Below are 18,087 nucleotides of genomic sequence, written 5' to 3' on the forward strand. Positions count from 1 at the left end.
TGGGAAGTAATGGACACTGTTTGTTTGCCTAACGTTTAGATCTGAGCTCTTCACCGGAAGCTAAATATGATGCTTTCCTTGTAACCAATATGGTTCCAATGTATCCTGCTTTCAAACGTAAGTCTGATATTTACCTAGTAAACTATTATTTATGAAAAGACATATTTCTAAATTTACTACTTACCCTTTCTACCTCTATATTAAGTTTGATAATAATATATTTCATGTGTTTAGCCTTTATAATTGTTGAAGAACTTTAACGTAAATTCTCTACTATTAATCCAAAATATGAATCTGTGAGGGAGGTTGGTGGGTTGTTTGTCTCTTGTTTACAATTAAAAAATTAAAGTCACAAGAAATGACCCAATTCACGAATGATAGAAACTGAGCCAAACCCAGTTTGTGTTTTGCTTCTAAACTGGTGCTCCTTCTATTTCAATGCTCATTATATTGGTGGTTAAGAAGGGTCTTCTTTTGTTTTGGAGGACACTTGATGTTTAACAACACTTATGTTTATTTATTGAATGTTAAAGTAAAAGCCACCAGAACTTTCCCCCTTTAGGGTGGATGATAATGATGTATTCTGAATGTTGACCTTGAAACCCAGGAAGAACTTTAAAGGATCTTCTGAATCATCAGAGTATTAAATTCAGATGGTCTTAGGGCTTTGTAAATTATTTTAGTTTCTTTGAACAGCCATAACGTCTTTGTACGTGACGTAAATATTTGTGGGTGAAAATGATGCCGTGAATGGTATTGGCACAGTGAGCCCTGGTCCAAACACTGACTTCCCTGGAGTCTGACAACTAGCTATATAATTACAGAAATGCTATTTAACCTCTCATTTACAAAATTATGAGATTTTATTGCATGACATCTATGGCTTATATGGATATGACGTAATTGTCCAATGGAATAATCCATTTTCTATTTCTGATAACAGATAATTCACTCATTTGCCCATCCATCCATCCAAAGATAGAGAAAGCATTATGCAATAATTTTTACCTCCTTTTACTGTGAGGAGACTTGTATTCTTATAGGAAAGGTGGGAAAAGGAAGCACCTCTACCTACTTCTACTTGGCAGAGGACCACTGGTTGTGTTCCAGGACTCTTGGGCTGAAAAAGTGTCAGATTCAGAATGCGTGATTGTGGAGTGTCATCTCCAGTGGCAAGCCTCCAGAATTTGACATCAGTGAAATGGCCAACATGGTTTAGAGGAAAAAAATGTTTATTTGATGTCCTAGTTAGTAAGTGGAGGTTAATTCAAAGGTAGAATCCATTGCTGAAGCGTGAAAAATTAAAGAATGCTTTTAAAAGGCAGTTCCCTAGTTTTTTCTTAGTCCCAACTGAGAAACGTTTCAGAAACCCACATAGATAGATTTGTCATAATATTACATGGAATGCATCTTCATAATGTCCACACATCAGGGTTTCCTGAATTTCTTTGTTCTTTGCTGATGCTTTTTTGACCAAGCAGCAATAAAGGAAACACACGGTACCACCCTGAGGCTGGCATGGCGAAAGGCCTTTCACAGAGGGCTCCCTGTTCTTCCCTGGGACTGGTTTTCTCACACGCCACGTTTCTGTGGGTTTGGCCTTTTGACTGTTCTCATTGTTATTTTTCTCCCTTTCTGCCTTTCCAGTTTTTGTGCTTAACATTCGAACTTCTCTCCCATGGTCCTCCTTTCTCTCTTGCAAATAATTATCTGTGGTATTTTGGCTCCGGTGGACTGCTCTTTCTGAGTAGAGTATCAGAGGGTCTAAAGAATGGTAGAAGCACTAGGGAAAAAACAGCCAAGTACTTTTTCACAGGGGGAGATAAGAAGTGATAATAGCCCAAGCCTCACAGCCCTCCTGTAGAGTAGCACGTAGTTCAGCGAAACCTAACATTTCAGAACCAACTCGCTATTCGCATTTCCTGTCCTCTGTCATTCCCTCTTTTGCCTTTCCTTTCTCCCCACTCTGTTCCTCTCCACTCCTCTCTCTGCTTGACTATAATATTACCTGAACCTAATGTGGACAAGGAAGTCCCCTCCAGAGGTGATCTTGAAAATGAGAAATGAGCGATGGAGAAGAAACCAGACAAGCACAGATAAGGGAGTTTTCCCGATGAAAGGAAGAGAAAATGCAAAAGCTTAATCTGAAATGAGTTTGGCAAATGGGAAGACGGGAAGAAAGCCATGTACCAGAGGGGGAAGGAGGAAACAGAGTCATGCAGGTAGGCAGGGGCCACGGTGCAAGGTTAGGATTTTATTCTAATTGCAGTGATACATCATCTGGAATGTTAGAAACGGGAAGTTGGGAAGCGCGTGACACATTCTGGGTATGGTGTAAAATGATCCGAGTGGCTATTATATAGTGGGCTGCAGGCAAGAGTGAGGTTCTCACTGGGAGCCTGGGAAGTAGTCTTTTGTGGTAGTTCTTTGCAGAGAGGATAGTAATTGAGACCAGGATGGATGCAGTGAAAATAGTTGAAAAGTGGTCAGATTTGGATGACGGGGGTGTATTTCAGAGGTAGCACTGACAAGGCTTGTTCACGTGTGTAGGAAAGAAGGAGCCAGGTCAGAAATGACTCCTAGGATTTGGACCCGAACACGTGAGTGAGTGAGTGTCATTACCTGATGGAAAAGCAGGGAGTTAGAGCAGGATTGGGAATGAAGGCCAAGAATTTTGTTTAGATCATTTTTTGCCAGACATGGTCATTAGGTCAAGTGGACCCTGAAATGGGTGGTTGGATAACAGGTCTGGAGCTCCTTGGGAGGGTCAGGGCTAGAGACATAAACTTGGGAACAAGTATATCTATGAGATCATGAAGGAAGAAAAAGTAGATTAAGGCCTTTTTTTCAGTTTCTCACAAACACCGTCCTTCCTCTTTTGACCACACGATTCCCCTTGCCTGTTCTGTTTCCATCTCTTTGCCTGTAAAGCATCCACTTATCCTTTAGATCTCAGCTCAGTAACCACTTCATTGAGAAACCCTCCCCCGACTTATTGGGCTGGGTTAAACTCCCCTACTGGTGTCTCCATGCCTTTCTCTCTGCTTGTTCATAAATGACACACACAGCTGGTACTTCAGGATGAATTCTTTTCAAGAATCGCAGGAGCTCTACTGTCTCTTGGCTTATGACATTTGGCTGATCCCAGAGAGAATTTGACCAAAGCAAGGAGTTTTGATCGTGAAGAACAGATTTTTTTCCCCCCCGCAGGAGTCTGGAATTATTTCCAAAGGGTATTGGTGAAGAAATATGCTTCAGAAAGAAATGGAGTTAATGTGATAAGTGGACCAATTTTTGACTATGACTATGATGGCTTACATGACACACAGGACAAAATCAAACAGTAAGTTTGTCTTTTCCACTCAGTGTGTGTTTTTAAATTCTAAGATCTCATTCAAGGCTCTTTTTCAAATATTCACGTACTAGAGAAGAACTAATAGCCCTAAAGGCCTTTGCTCTTTGAATCTCCTTGTAATTTCTTCAGTGCTTTTGGACGCTTGATTAAATGTCTTATTGGTGGTTGGAATGGAATGGAGTTTTGTGGTAAATAAATGTACTTTTCCATTCCATGAGAGAAAAGTATCAAAAGATTTTTTTTTAATTTGTCATTTATTCTTTATCAACTCGTCAGTGGAAAGATGATAATTTTCCCTCATCTCCATTATTTGAGGAGACTTTTGGAACCCCTTAGATTTCCGGGTCAGTATATCTTAATAGGAAATTCCATGGAGACTTTTGTAAAGTCTAGTTGTTTCTACCCTTCTCCATGATGCTGTTGGGGAGATTAAAAAAAGATAAGGCACACTTGCTCAGAAGGAGCTAACAGTTCAATGGAGAAAGGAAGTAGACACAAATATGACAAATTCATAAGAAGTCATTTAATTTTATACATGTGTGAAACAGAGGGGCACAAATGATGAGAAGGTTTAATTGTGATTTACAGATAATTACGAACAAACAATAATTTTTTTCGTACACATAATTAATAACATAGGAATTATCTTACTCCCTTTCTAGTCATCCATACGAGAAATGTCAACTTAATTGTACATTTATTTTATTGCTGATCATTGCTGTAGTTTTTAACCAAAATTATCATTTTAGTCGTAATTTCAGTATTTTAAAAATGATTAAAATTAAGATAATAGAGAACCAGGTAAGGAATTGTGAGTTTCAGCACTTCAGTTTACTGGAAAAGATTTTTTTTTTTTCCATCTCTACGTTCATCACTAGCTCATTAGTCCTTAGTATTTCCTTGAGTGAATGAGTTTTCTTTACCAAGGTCAGCATCTCATTGGAGTTTGAAAGGGCTTATTATTGCCCCAGCTTCGGCATCTCCTGCCTCAGGTCCACTTTATACAATTTTATGCAAGTTCTCTTCCTGAAACATGGATCTCATGATGACTCTCCCTGCCACAGACACTTTCAGTGAGGCCTTACTACCTAAACAATAACACCCAAATTCCACAATGTGGCCCTCAGAACCTCCAAAGTATGGCTTTTATTGACTCTTCCAGCCTCACATTTCTACTATCTTGAGCCATTCATCGTGTCCAACGTCTGATCCTTGGTTCAAGGTGTTTTCTTTGCCTGGAATATCGTTTTCACTCTGCCAAGTTAAGAGAAAGGGAATTCCAGGCAATAAAATCATTGGGTTCAAAATACAGAAGTGGACCACTTTCTTAGAAGTGAAAAATGATTCAGTTGAATGGAAGTTAATTTAGGGACTTAGGCAATATTCGTGGGTCACCGTTTAAACAAGAAAGCTATTACATGTGTTGTAACTTTATTTTTCCTTCCTGTTCCAGGTATGTGGAGGGCAGCTCCATTCCCGTACCAACTCATTATTACAGCATCATCACCAGCTGCCTGGATTTCACCCAGCCTGCCGACAAGTGTGATGGCCCCCTCTCTGTCTCCTCATTCATTCTCCCTCACAGAGCAGACAATGAGGAGAGCTGCAGTGTGAGTTCAAAGACAGAGTCCTTTAAAATGATTCATCTTTGCTTCTTAATTTATATTCCCACCATTAAGCTCTTATACACTTATTATAAGACATTTGGACTATACAGTAAAACCAACTGGAAAGAAGAAAAGAGCTTTGCTTATCACCTCAGAACTTTGTGTTCGAATGGCTTTTTAATTTTCAGTGTAAGGGTGTGGGGAGGCATGGAAGTGTGCATTCACTGTAGTTCCGATTACGTGTTTGATTTTGTCAAATGATAAAATGCCCAAATGTTTTTGGTTTTGCAAAAGACATATGTATTTTGTAAAGGTAGGATAAAAATAGCAACATTTTGATAATTGTTGAAACTAGATAAGAATTCACAGGGGTTCATTATGTTATTCTTTCTTTTTTTTTTTTTTTTTTTTTTTTTTTTTAATTTTTTTTTTTTTTTTTTCAACGTTTATTTTTATTTTTGGGACAGAGAGAGACAGAGCATGAACGGGGGAGGAGCAGAGAGAGAGGGAGACACAGAATCGGAAACAGGCTCCAGGCTCTGAGCCATCAGCCCAGAGCCCGATGCGGGGCTCGAACTCACGGACCGCGAGATCGTGACCTGGCTGAAGTCGGACGCTTAACCGACTGCGCCACCCAGGCGCCCCTATGTTATTCTTTCTACTTTTGCGGGCATTTGAAAATTTCTATAATAAAAACTTTTTATAAAGACACATATACATGGGAGTATATACTTTATAAATCAGATTTTTCATTTGCTGCTAGTTATGAGGGCACTTGTAACAGGTCACCGTTCCCAAACAGCACAGAGGACACCCAATACCCTTATTTGTAAGTGGAGGCAGGAAGGCATCACGAGAAGGCCCCTGGCAGGGGGGTGGGAGCCATGCAGTGTGCTCCTGGCCCTTTACTCCTTCTGCTTATACTCAGGGACACATCACATCACTTCCCCAGATCTCTTCGATGTGACAGAAAGACTGTGCTGCAAGATTGATTTTAGAAGCAGTAACCTCTATGATTTTGCTTTATAGAATAGCAGGAGCAGAGATACAATCTACAGAAGAGGATCTTAGTCAGCAAGCACTGCTCAGTTCCTAAACTGTGTGTGGTGCTCTGGGAGAAACAACAGTGTGTCAAACATAGGCACTACTCAAGGCAGCCTGCAGCAGGGGGGAGCAGAAAACAGGTGCAGACTTTGCTACCCTACAAGGCAAAGAGCCCCGAGAATAGCTTCAACAGAGGTTATCAGTTTCATGGGCAAGGTAGATTTTGGACTAGGGCTTCAGCTGTGGGAGGAGACTGAGGCTATGGATGTTCAGAGCAAAATAAGGGATGCAGGACACAAATACAAAATTTGAAATATGCCCAAGATAGCTAATTAAGCTTGACCAGAATATTGGAATTGAGGGTAATAGGGGGAGATAAGGTTTTTAAAGCTGCTTGGAGGGTGCCTGGGTGGCTCAGTCATTAAGCGTCTGACTTCGGCTCAGGTCATGATCTCACAGCGCTTGAGTTTGAGTCCCGCTTCAGGTGAGCTTGAGCCCCGCTTTAGGTGAACGCGAGCCCCAGGTGATCCCTGGCTTCTCTCTCTCTCTCTCTCTCTCTCTCTCTCTCTCCTCTCTCTCTCTGCTCCTCGCTCACTTGAGCCCTCTTTCTCTCTCAAAACACACACACACACACACACACACACACACACACAAAACAAAAAACAACCCCCCCAAACAAAACAAAACAAAACGAAAGTTGATTGGAATAAATTTTAAATGGAAGTAGTAGTAATAGAAGCCGTAGTGGCAGAGGTAAGAATCGCTACCATTTGCTGAGTATGTGTTACCCCCAAGTACTGGGCAGGTCCTCTCCATAGATTATTTCTAATCATCTAATTATCCTGCGAGGCAGGTATATGTGTTATTCTCCCCGCTCCCCTTGAAAAGTTTGGTACATTGTTACCTGGTTAGTCAGTAGGAGAACAGAACTGTAGATGCAAGTCCTCTGACTTCAAAAGCCCATCCTCCTTCAAATTTATCAGATTTCCACAGTAGAAACTTGGGACCTTAGAAACTTTTCTTATTGCACAAGCATTAAATAGCCACGGAAAATGCTGGTGCATAAGAGCAACATTTCAGCGCTCTCCTTTAGGGAGATAAATTTAAGTTGGAAGGGGTCAAGCCTGGTGTTCAAAGTGCTTTGGCAAGATTCACGGGATTGAGGGAACAGAACTGGAAGTGAGGTTGTGGTGTTGGAAATGTAACAAAGAGAGTAGAAGGCAGCAATATTATACTGAAGGATCAATAAGATCGTATAATAATTTGGTAGGAGGTGGAGAAGCAGAGGAACTGCAAGTGAAAGGCAAGCTGTCGTCAGCTTATCGACTTGACCTTCTCCATTTTGATTCTTCGGAAACACGAGGGTGGCTGATGGTGTACCAGGGGGATGTCATGCCTCTGGATAACATGATCTACTTTGTTTGAACTTTAGTTTTCCTAAAAACTTATGGAGAGGTAAACATTTGTGCAAAAAACTAAACCCATATATTATGGAGTGAAATTCACAATTGCCTTGCACTTTTAAGATAGAGACTGCAAAGACATTTCAGACTGATAGGAGGTCATTTAAGATACAGCTAGATTCCTGGCGAGTATGTGTTCAAGTTTCTCTGTCATCAGGGGAATTTGGTGATGGGACACTGAGTTCAAAGACATTCTTCAGTCACCCCAAATTGTACATCTGACCAATGAAATCCACAGATGTCCTCACAGCTGTCTCCCTCCACTTTCTGGCTCCTGACTCTGCACAGAGCTTAGAGATATTTCTTGTAGAGTTCATGGCCAGCATGTTTCTTATTCTTATTCTGCCCACACAGAAACCCGTCCTTGCTGTGAATGTCACTTTAAAACTGCTGGGGCTTGAATTCACAATCTTATGAGAAAGTGAGGAAGAAAAGGCAGGTGAAAAATAAATGTCCATAGCAAGACAGGTAATAAAGAAGTTCATGGGTGGGCGTTTGTTTGTTTGTTTATTTACTTATTTATTTATTTTTAAAATGTTTCCTTCTCTTCTTCCCTTGGTACACATGAACTTTTATTTGAATTTTATTAGTTTTGCATTTCACCCTAGAGTCTCTCCTAGCAAATACTTTTGTGGATTGCCAGCTAGCATCAGGCAGAAGATATTTTCTTCCTGTGTTGCATAGCCAGCATTTCCTAATGACTAGTGACAGGCTAGATTTTAGCATGTGAGAACCAGAAGAAAATGCCCTTCGAATGAAATTGGCAAATACTTCCCAAGGAAAGAACTAGCAAAAGACAATTTTCCCCCTGAATTCTTGTAATCCCAGCTGGCCACTATTTATATTAGGAAAAACCTTTTTACCCCTTTGTCTTTACATTCAAATGACTGCATTTACAAGAGGAAAAATTAGACCACTGAAAAATCAAATAAAGAGTTGAATATGAAAATTCTCCCAAAATACAGCTTCATGCTTACTCTGCTTACTCTGAGGGGGTCCTGATCCATTTGGAGACCTCCTACTTCGTTAATTATATGGTCGCACTGAGGATTGGTCAGTACCGTTGTGGGCAGAGTTATATTTAGGTCTGTCTTTTCCTGTGAATCGCAGAGACCTTGGTTAGCTTGGGTTAGGAGGGTGGGGCATGGAGGGTTAAAATCCTTACTTCCCCAGCCTGCAAAGCAATTTCTTCCTATTTCTTCATTTTGCCTGGGATGGCCAGGCCTCAGTTTCCTGAACCAACACCCTCGTGGTACATATTTAGCACTGGCAAAAGCTGCTGTAGCTCCCTGTCCAGGTCTGTGTGGGTTGGAGCTTTCCGAGAAAACCCATTGCAGGTTCTTGGACTTTGGTGGGGAGTTCATTGAGACCACTGGTGGTGGAAGAGCTAGGCGAGGGCATTTCTGAACATACTCAGCCCTGGACACGCAGCCACCCTTCAACTTGTGGAACAGCTCTTGAGGGCCATTGCAGTTCTGGGGGCATTTGGGAATGAAATTATTTGCAGAGGCCCTCCTGCCTCATGTCTACTAGTGAAGGTAGGCATTTCCCCCACAATTCCCAGAGTTCTCAGATCTCATGCTTTCTCTCAACTTCGCACCAAAGTGAAAGAAGGTATTTTTAAAATATAAAGGATTACTTCTCCTAAAGTACTTTTTAATTTCAACTGAGACACAAATAAATTGTTTGGTGTAGGACATCCGGATGCCTTTCATCTGGAATTTGTGCCAATGAGACAGTCTTGGCAAGTAGCTAAGGCAGAAAGAGATTTCCTTCCTCTTCTCTATGATGTTTCCCTACTTTGTCTTTTGTTCCCCTTCTTCCTTTCTCTTCTTCTTCCTACTTTCCAGGGAGCTGCTGAAGTCAGCATTATTTTCCTTGTGAACCAATGAAGAAAGCCTAGAGAGGTCAAGTGGGTTGCCAAGGTCTCATAGCCAGGAAGTGGTAAAGCCACAATTCCAACCCAGGCCTGTTGGGCCCCAAAATACCAGGTGTATCTTGAGCTGCTTTAAGTTGAACTCATTATTTGAATATCAATTCATTGCAATTTACTAGATGATGTTCTTGATATTGCGGGTTCTTCTGAAAGACCAGGAACGCACATGCGAAATTCTGTGCATTGAGCGTAAGCTCTTCACTTTCCTTAGGAGCCAGAAGAGCATTCCAAGTTGCTCTGTGCCCAACATTGCAGTTTGACAGCAGCGGGGGAAGAAAGTAATTACTGAATTCTCCAGGGCCTTTGGTTTTTGTAATTTGGATTTATGTTCTGAAAACCTATTGAGTCAAAGGCCCTTTCACACCACATGTCTCATTTATTTGGTACAGCTAATTGCTGTCAAAAATGTTAACAGCCAAGGACAGGTATTTGTGGTGTGTTACCAATAGGAATGTGGTAGAGTGGCCAGGGAGGCCAGGAAGGAATCACAGGCACTGGCTCTGGGCGCAGGAGTATGGAGGGGTCGTTTGTGGACCTGCACCAAACTGATCATCTGGAGAACCTCCTCTGGAAAATTGTGACTCTGATTGTATTCTGTTTCCATTGCAGAGCTCAGAGGATGAGTCGAAATGGGTCGAAGAACTCATGAAGATGCACACAGCTCGGGTGCGGGACATTGAACATCTCACCAGTCTGGATTTCTTCCGAAAGACCAGCCGCAGCTATCCAGAAATTCTGACGCTAAAGACATACCTGCATACATACGAGAGTGAGATTTAACGATCTGACCATCTGCAGTGCAGTCTTATCAACTGGTGTATATTTTTATATTGTTTTTGTATTTATTAATTTGAAACGAGGACATTAAAAAAAATGTTAGTATTTTAATCCTGTACCAAATCTGACATATTACGCTTGAATGACTCCACTGTTTTCTCTCACGCTTGATTTAGGTAGTCTTATGTTCCGAGTAGAGCTTGTAATAAATACTGCAGCTTGCATTTTTAGTGGAAGCTTCTAAATGGTGCTGCAAATTTGATATTTGCATTGAGGAAATATTAATTTTCCAGTGCACAGTTGCCACATTTAGTCCTGTACTGTATTGAAATACTGATTTTGTAAAGTTGCATTCATTTACTGTTAATTATGACAGACATATTTAAGCCTTTTAGACCAATCTTAAATATAATAAATCACACATTCAGTTTTTTCTGGTTTTATTTGGCCTTCATTTCACTTATAAATTAGAGTGTTTGCTTCTGGTATATTCATGCATGAAAAGTATACATTTTCTGTATTGGGCCTTCTTCCTTGTTGAATATAATTCATATAGTCAAAGAAACATCCATGCTATTCAGCCATAGTGGCCTGGACGAGATAGTTTAGGTACACATCTCTGGGAAATCAGAAGGGCGGAGGGCAAGAGAACCAGAAGACCTCCAGAATACCCTCTGTCACCAGTCTCTTTTAAAAATATTTTGAATTTTGGAGGAGTAGGTTCTTTTGATAAGTTGATTCAAAGCTCTGAGTATTAAATTCAACTGGTACTATCTGAAGCATATATTCTGTATAAGGTACCAACCTATGAACCATGGAGGATATAAAGAGAAGTAAGAAGGTGGGGTGGGTATAGCTGTAAAAGTATAATTAACCAATTCAGGTAGAAAATAATACATGCCAAGTGAAAAGTGTTAGTAATAATTAATATGCCAAGCATCTAAATGCTAGGTGGGGTGATTGTAGATGGCCACAGCCTCAAATAATGAAACAGGATGAGGAAGTCATTCAGAGATTTTTCAATCCTTCTGATTGTGTCTGGGAGAAAGGATCACATTAGTGTCCTCATCTCTCTAACAGTTGCTAATCCCCCTTTTAAAAAAAAAGAAGAGGACTGGGGGCACCTGAGTGGCTCAGGCAGTTAAGAATCTGACTTTGGCTCAGGCCATGAGCTCACAGTTGGTGAGCTTGAGCCCCGAGTCGGGCTCTGTGCTGACAGCTCAGAGCCTGCCTCAGATTCTGTGTCTCCCACTCTCTCTGCCCCTTCCCCACTTGCACTCTGTCTCCGTCTCTCTCAAAAATAAATAAAAACATTTAAAAAATTAAAAAAAAAAAAGAGGACAGCATATTGCTTTGTTTTCATTATGTTAATTCTTATAGTTGCCCCATGTATGGTCAGTGAAGTGTGTTTTTAATTTCTATACAATTTCCTTTAAAAATCAAATTGTGGGTGCCTGGGTGGCTGAGTCAGTTGTGTCCAACTCTTGATTTCAGCTCAGGTCATGATCTCATGGTTTGTGAGTTTGAGTCCTGCATTGAGCTCTGCTCTGACAGTTTGGAGTCTGCTTGGGATTCTCTCTCTGCTCATGCTATCTCAAAGTAAATAAATAAACATGTAAAAAACAATAAAACAAAAGTAAAATCAACTTGTTTAAGAAGGAAGGCATTGTGTCAAGTAAAAAACACCTTACAACAGAAGTGGGGGAGACTTTACTGGGCATTGGGAAAAATCAGGAAGGTGGTAACAGTAAAAGTACTTACTGGAAAACAGCTGTTGGGATACATGGGAAGAAGTGAACACTCCAATGCTGATGACAGCTGTATTTATTGAGCACCCACTATGTTCCAGGCGTATCTCTGGCACTTCATATACCTTGTCTCTGAACGCTGAGAAACAAGGAGCTCAGGGAAGATTTTATGGGACAGAGAAAAACGAGATTGGCAACATGGAAGAATGCTTGCATTGGGCTTTGTAGTTTGGGCTGGGGTGAGGGTGTGGTGGAAATGAGTTGGAATATGACTTCTTATACATTGAATGGTCAATAATGATTTATTGGTGAGTTGCTACACTCCAGTATTTATACTTGCTATGGGGATGACACTGGAAAAGATAACCACGGTTCCAGATGTCATGCTTGTGACATGTGCTGTGAAAGAATTAAATAGGTGCAGAGAGACACAGGGGTAGAAAGAGAGGAGCGTTGTAGGTGACATTATAGCTGACACTTGGAGGATGAGAAGAGCTGGGACCAGGAAGAAGGGCATGTCCAAAGACTGGGGGTGGGAAAGATCTTGGAATGGGTGAGGATCTGAAAGGAGACAGGTATACCTGATACAGCAGCGAGGTTGATAGGGACCAGGTGAGTAGATCCTTAGAGGCCCATTGAGGCATTTGGATTAGATTCTAAGTACGGTGGAAAATAAAGAAGGCTCAAGCAGCGATGTGACGGAATCTGATTTACAATTTCAGGATGTTGACATAGATATGCGACAATTATAGTATGCTCTAAACGTAATTCCACACAAAATACACCTAATACCTATTAGGTGCCGTAATTCTGTTTCTCAGCAGCAACATTGCAAGAGAAGGGGCAGTTCTGTTTTTTATTAATAGTGGCAATGGTCGCAAGCTCTTTGCTTAGCCAGATTGCTAGATCACCTCAAATTGAACTCTTCTCAAAATAGGTTATACTCGAGGCTTTTGGGGTGAGCAGTTGCAAATTTAGTTGAGTACTTCTGCTCTATTTTTATCGTTAGGTCAGATCTTTCTTTCTCATGAATAAACTTCATATCCAGAGAGAACATCAACCACTCTGTATTTCAGGTGAGTGGCTTTGCCGATAAACACATGTCATTAATTGTGGGGTTATTTACAAAAGTCCCTGAATGGACAGGGGCTCTATTAAAATGAGAACCGAAAGACTATTTTAAGTTGGGGTACTTGGTATTTTTTTACATGGAGACCTTAGTTCATTCATGCTTTCATTGAGCAAGTTGCCAACTGCTTGCTAGCATGGTGGTCCTGTTCTAGTGGATGGATTCAGAAACTGCCTCTCTAAAATGAGCTCATTGTAAATAGTGTAAACCAGGAAAGCAGCCACATAGTTTCCCAAGAGCAAAATCATTCTGAATTGTTTTTAGGAGAGTTAACTTAAAAAAAAAATCTCTGAACGAAAGTAATGGTTGGTGCCAGTTGGGTTTGTATAACTGCCTATGGGCCAGAGACCCCCCCAGTCCAGTGCCCATTATTCCTTGTGGTGGTTGGGAAGAGGGTGGCTGCAGTGAAGTCCAGATGATTCCTCCTGTTGATACTTCTCTCACTTCAACTGTCTTTCACTACGTCTTTGCTGAGTCAGGACTGGGCTGCCTTGTGGGTGGGAAGTGGTAAAGGCAAAGGGAATTCTCCCATGGCTTTGAGCAGAGGGATTGTATGGGACAGTGAGGAACCAGATTTAGATGTTTGAGTTTGTCGGCTGGGGTAAATAGAGCAGTGCCGGAGGACCAACCACGTGTGGCAGTAGGTTCCTCTTTGGGCTGCGTTTCTAGGAAGTGCATGTGCTTGACCCCTCTTGGCAAGGATGTTCAGTTTGGGCTGGACTATAAAAATGGAAATGGTGCCCCTGCCCAATGGAATTTTGCACTCTGGTTATTGGGAGCAGGCAAAACTCCATTACTTGTGTGACACTGGGCACTGTTCCTTCCAATTCCTTCGGGTGGCTCTTTCCCTGCCTTTAGGTAGTTCCTCCCCAAAAGCCTCAAGTGCTGATTAGTGTTCGACTGAATACTCGAGACCCTCTGCAGGATTCTGGAAGAAGAAGAAGACCACCAGCATTTCAGGGTGGAGGCAAGGTGACAGGCTATGAGGCCATGGTTAAAAGCTGGAGATTTGCAGTTACATGGCACTGGGTGATGTACAGTCTAAATTTTTTCATCTGTAAAATAGTGATAGTAATGTCAACTTCTCAGAGTTGGTATAAGAATTGTGGCAGGAAGTCTCACTGGAATATAATTTGTTAAATTTTTCCCTTCATTTTTATCTCCATTTCCTAACAAGGAAGACATCCCCTTTTAAAGTATTTTCTTGGCTTTGGTTCTTTTTGCAGAGTAGGGGTGGAGAGCAGAAGCAGTCTGCAGTTCATGGATTTCCTGCCTTTTATGAATCAGAAACCCACTGAAGAGGTGAAAAGACATAGCCTTTAGAGTGCTGAGAGAGGGACCTTTCCTGAGATTCAGATTGGAGAAGTCTGTGGGTTTGAGCAGGTGGTTACACTTCAGGATGTGCTGTGTGATCCTTTCAGGGAGGTGGAACCCTAGGCCCTGGGGGTCCTGGCCACAACTTGGAAACAGCAGATCAGCAAACCTCAGGGGACTTAGACACAGGTACAGTGAAGAAATGCATGCCAACTGCACTTCTCATGTCATTTTTCATTTATCAGATTCTGGTATGACCTGGGGGGATGATGGGAGCTTCAAGAAAACTGAAAACATCACGTAAGCCATGCGAGGCATAGATTAGAAGTGAAATTTGGGGTGCCTGGGTGGCTCAGTCAGTTAAGCATCTGACTCTTGATTTCAGCTCAGGTCATGATCTTGTGGTTCGCGAGTTTGAATCCCCGCACCAGGCTCTGCTCTGGTGGCGCAGAGCCTGCTTGGGATTCTGTCTCTTTCCCTCTCTCTCGGCCTCTCCCTGCTCTCTCTCTCTCTCTCTCTCTCTCTCTCTCAAAATAAATAAATAAACTTAAGGATGTGAAATTTATTTTAGGGAGATGAAGTTTTATTTCTTGTGCAGTGAGATATATACCAGCTACATTTGGAAAATGCTTAGCCCTGTGCTTGCTACATGCCAGGTGTTCAATAAATACGAGCTGAATAAAATCAAGCTAGGAAAAAAGAAAAAAAAAAAACATGGAAGGAGCAGCCTGAGAGGTAGAGAAAGAACCAAGAAACAGTGGGTATTATGAAACCTAAGGATAAGACACTTTCAAAATGGAGGAAGCGATCAGTGACATCAAATGCCAGAGAGAAATTAGACGGGAATTTGAAAGCATCCATTGAATTTTGCAATAAGGTGGTCATTTGTGACCTTCCTGGGAGCACATTCAATGAAGTAGTCTGAAAAACAGCCAAATTGCACTGGGTTGGGAGGGAATGGGAGAGCAAACTGGAGGCAGTGAGTAGAGACTACTCTTCGAAGAAATTAGAAATAGGATGAACAGACAATAATGAAGGATGGGGGTAGACTTGAGGGAGGATTTGATTCTATTTAGGATGCGAAAAAGCTTTTACAGGCTGTTGAGAAGATTTGATAATACTGGAAAGGCACTACTGGATCAAGCAATTGGATTGTAAACAAATTTGAAATTGAAAGCAACTGATAATATTGAGTCAGCTGTAATAGATTTGCCTTCAAGTTAAGAAACTAATAGAATTCCCTCTTGGGGTCGGTGTTAGTATAGAACACATTATGTACATCACGCTTTGCAAAATGGTAGCCTGAAGGCTGGATACAGACCACAGATTGCTTTGTTATGCTCGTGGGATATCTAAAAAAAAAATGGGTTAGATGCCAAATTTGAAAATCAACAAATTTCACATAAAAATCCAGCCTTTTGACTTTTCCTAAAATGTTAAACTATTTTAGTTAGTCCTCGTAAGCTATGTTTCTGTCAACAATCAGTGGAAGCCTACCTGACTGCCCTTAGGGCAATCACTCTCTAGAACAGGTGTTGGCAAATATTTTCCATAAAAGGTTCTGCCATACAGTTTCTAATTATTCACTTCTGTCATTGCAGTGCAAAGGGACCATGGACACTACATAAATGAAAGGCCTTTGCTCTTGCTTTGTTCCACTAAACTTTTATTTGTGGACACTGAAATTTCCATTTCATTTAATTTTCATGCATCAAGAAATATTATTCTTTGGATTTAACAACCATTAAAAATTTTAACTGCTCTTAGTTTTTGTTTTTGTTTTTGTTTTTGTTTTTGTTTTTTTGGCCAGAGAGAAACAGGGAACTGGCTGGATTTGGCCATTAGGCCATAGTTCCTAACTGCTGCTCTGGATCACCACTTGTCCTATTGTTCTTTCCATTCTAGGTGGAGGACAAGTTCCATTTTATATTGTGTTTGTGCGTTTGTTTCTCTTCAAGTTATCCTTCTACATTAATTTACTTTGCTTGTCTTTAGGCATTTGACTCTGACCCCCATGTAGGGCGACCAGATGTCTGGGACTAAAGGACTGTCAATACTAAAACCAGGAAAGTCTTGGGCAAACCATGATGAGCTGGTTTGCATTATTTTACATGTCTGTTAGTACTTTTCCTTTGAAAAGGCATTGCCATTTTAATTAACTAATTTAATAATCTTCAATAATCTTTCATCGTTTTCTCTCCATAGGGCTTTGTTTGCCATCTCAGTAGTAACTTCAACCAGTGTTGTATTTTAATCTCTTTATCTCCTCCATCTTAAAAGTGGTAGATCTTTTCTTGTTCATTATATTCAGAGAACTTTGCATAGTGCCTCACACAGATATGATTATCATCAAGTTATAGATGAGTGATTGACGAACCTTAATCTCTTTTTATCCTCTGAGACAGTTAATGTCCTTACAAGTGAAAAATGGAGCTGAGATGAAGACATAATAGCCTACATTTTACTCATGACTTCTGGCTTCCTAAAATGAGAACTGTGTTTTTTCTCTGTGTTGGTGACATCCGCTCTGGGCCATGAAAACACCCCAGCAAGAAACCTGAAGTTTGTTTTGTCTTGTTCCCCCACTTTGCTGAAACTTACTTGCCCACTTGGTCAAATAAGTCTCACCTCTCTGCTGTCCCCTTTCACATAAACAGCTTGAATCTGCAACATAAGGAAAGACCCTAGGGCCCTGAAATCAGAAGTGGGTTCAAGTCTGGGCTCTGCCATGTGCTGATTCTCAGACATGTTTCTTGCATTGTGGCCAGCTCATTTGCAACATAGGGATGGTCATATGTACCTCTTTGGATATTGTGAAAATTAGAGATAATGAACGTACAGCACCTAGTATTGTGTCTGATTCAATGAATATTTGGTATCTCCATGGAAAAGAAAAGCCATGGGTCTGGCAATGGGGATATATACTAATCGTATTGATATTTCGAGAGCTTCTTATGTTCCAGACACTGCGTGCATCACTTCACAGGCATTATTTTATTTAATCTTAACAAAGGATAGAGTCACCCATTGACCTAGGAATGAGGGGGTTCCTGGGACTTCAGTTCTGACACAGGGACAGTACCAGGCACACTGGGATAAACTGGTCCCCAAAAGCCCATAAGTTAAGTATGTTAGTGAGACCATTGAATTCATTCATTTATCTTTCTACACAAAGATATTTTTATTGTTCTCTACTCTTTCTTGCAGTCCTTTCAGGTGGGTTTTTTTTTGTATCATTTTTAAAGTTTTTATTTAAATTCCAGTTAGCATATAGTGTAGTATTAGTTTCAAGTATACAATATAATGATTCAACAATTCTGTATATCACCCGGTGCTCATTACAACAAGTGTACTCTTTAATTCCCATCACCTCTTTCCCCCATCCCTTCCCCTCCGGTGACCATCAGTTCTCTATGTTAAGAGTCTGTTTCTTGGTGTGGGACCATTTTACAGATAAGGAAGCCAAAGTTTAGAGATAATAAATGTATAGCATCTAGTATTATGCCTATATCTCTCATGTTGGTGCATCCCATTGGTAAGCCCAACTGGATGCCAGAGGACAAGAGAGCCTGATAACAAGTCACTGCCCCTGTTGAACAAAATGGGGGGGGGGTGGTGGTAGTGAAGAGCAGAGATGCAGGAACAAATAGAGGATATATAGCATAATTTCTGGCAATGAAGACAAACCTTTAATCTCTTCACAGTATCCTTTTG

General features: G+C 40.9%; 1 protein-coding gene across 1 annotated transcript in view; it reads left to right on the forward strand.

Annotated features, from left to right (window-relative positions):
* ENPP2 (ectonucleotide pyrophosphatase/phosphodiesterase 2) overlaps nucleotides 1–10,614 on the forward strand; it is a 109,883-nt gene extending 99,269 nt beyond the window's left edge. The window contains 4 exon segments of the mRNA XM_086695990.1: nucleotides 40–117; nucleotides 3,211–3,343; nucleotides 4,809–4,965; nucleotides 10,015–10,614. Coding sequence (XP_086552116.1) covers nucleotides 40–117; nucleotides 3,211–3,343; nucleotides 4,809–4,965; nucleotides 10,015–10,185 — 539 coding nt within the window. The 3' untranslated portion in view covers nucleotides 10,186–10,614.
* Nucleotides 10,615–18,087: the final 7,473 nt, after the last annotated feature.

This window comes from Puma concolor, chromosome F2 (assembly GCF_028749965.1).
Source record: "Puma concolor isolate L17-30 chromosome F2, mPumCon1.1.hap2, whole genome shotgun sequence".
In the NCBI taxonomy this organism is placed as follows: Eukaryota; Metazoa; Chordata; class Mammalia; order Carnivora; family Felidae; genus Puma; species Puma concolor.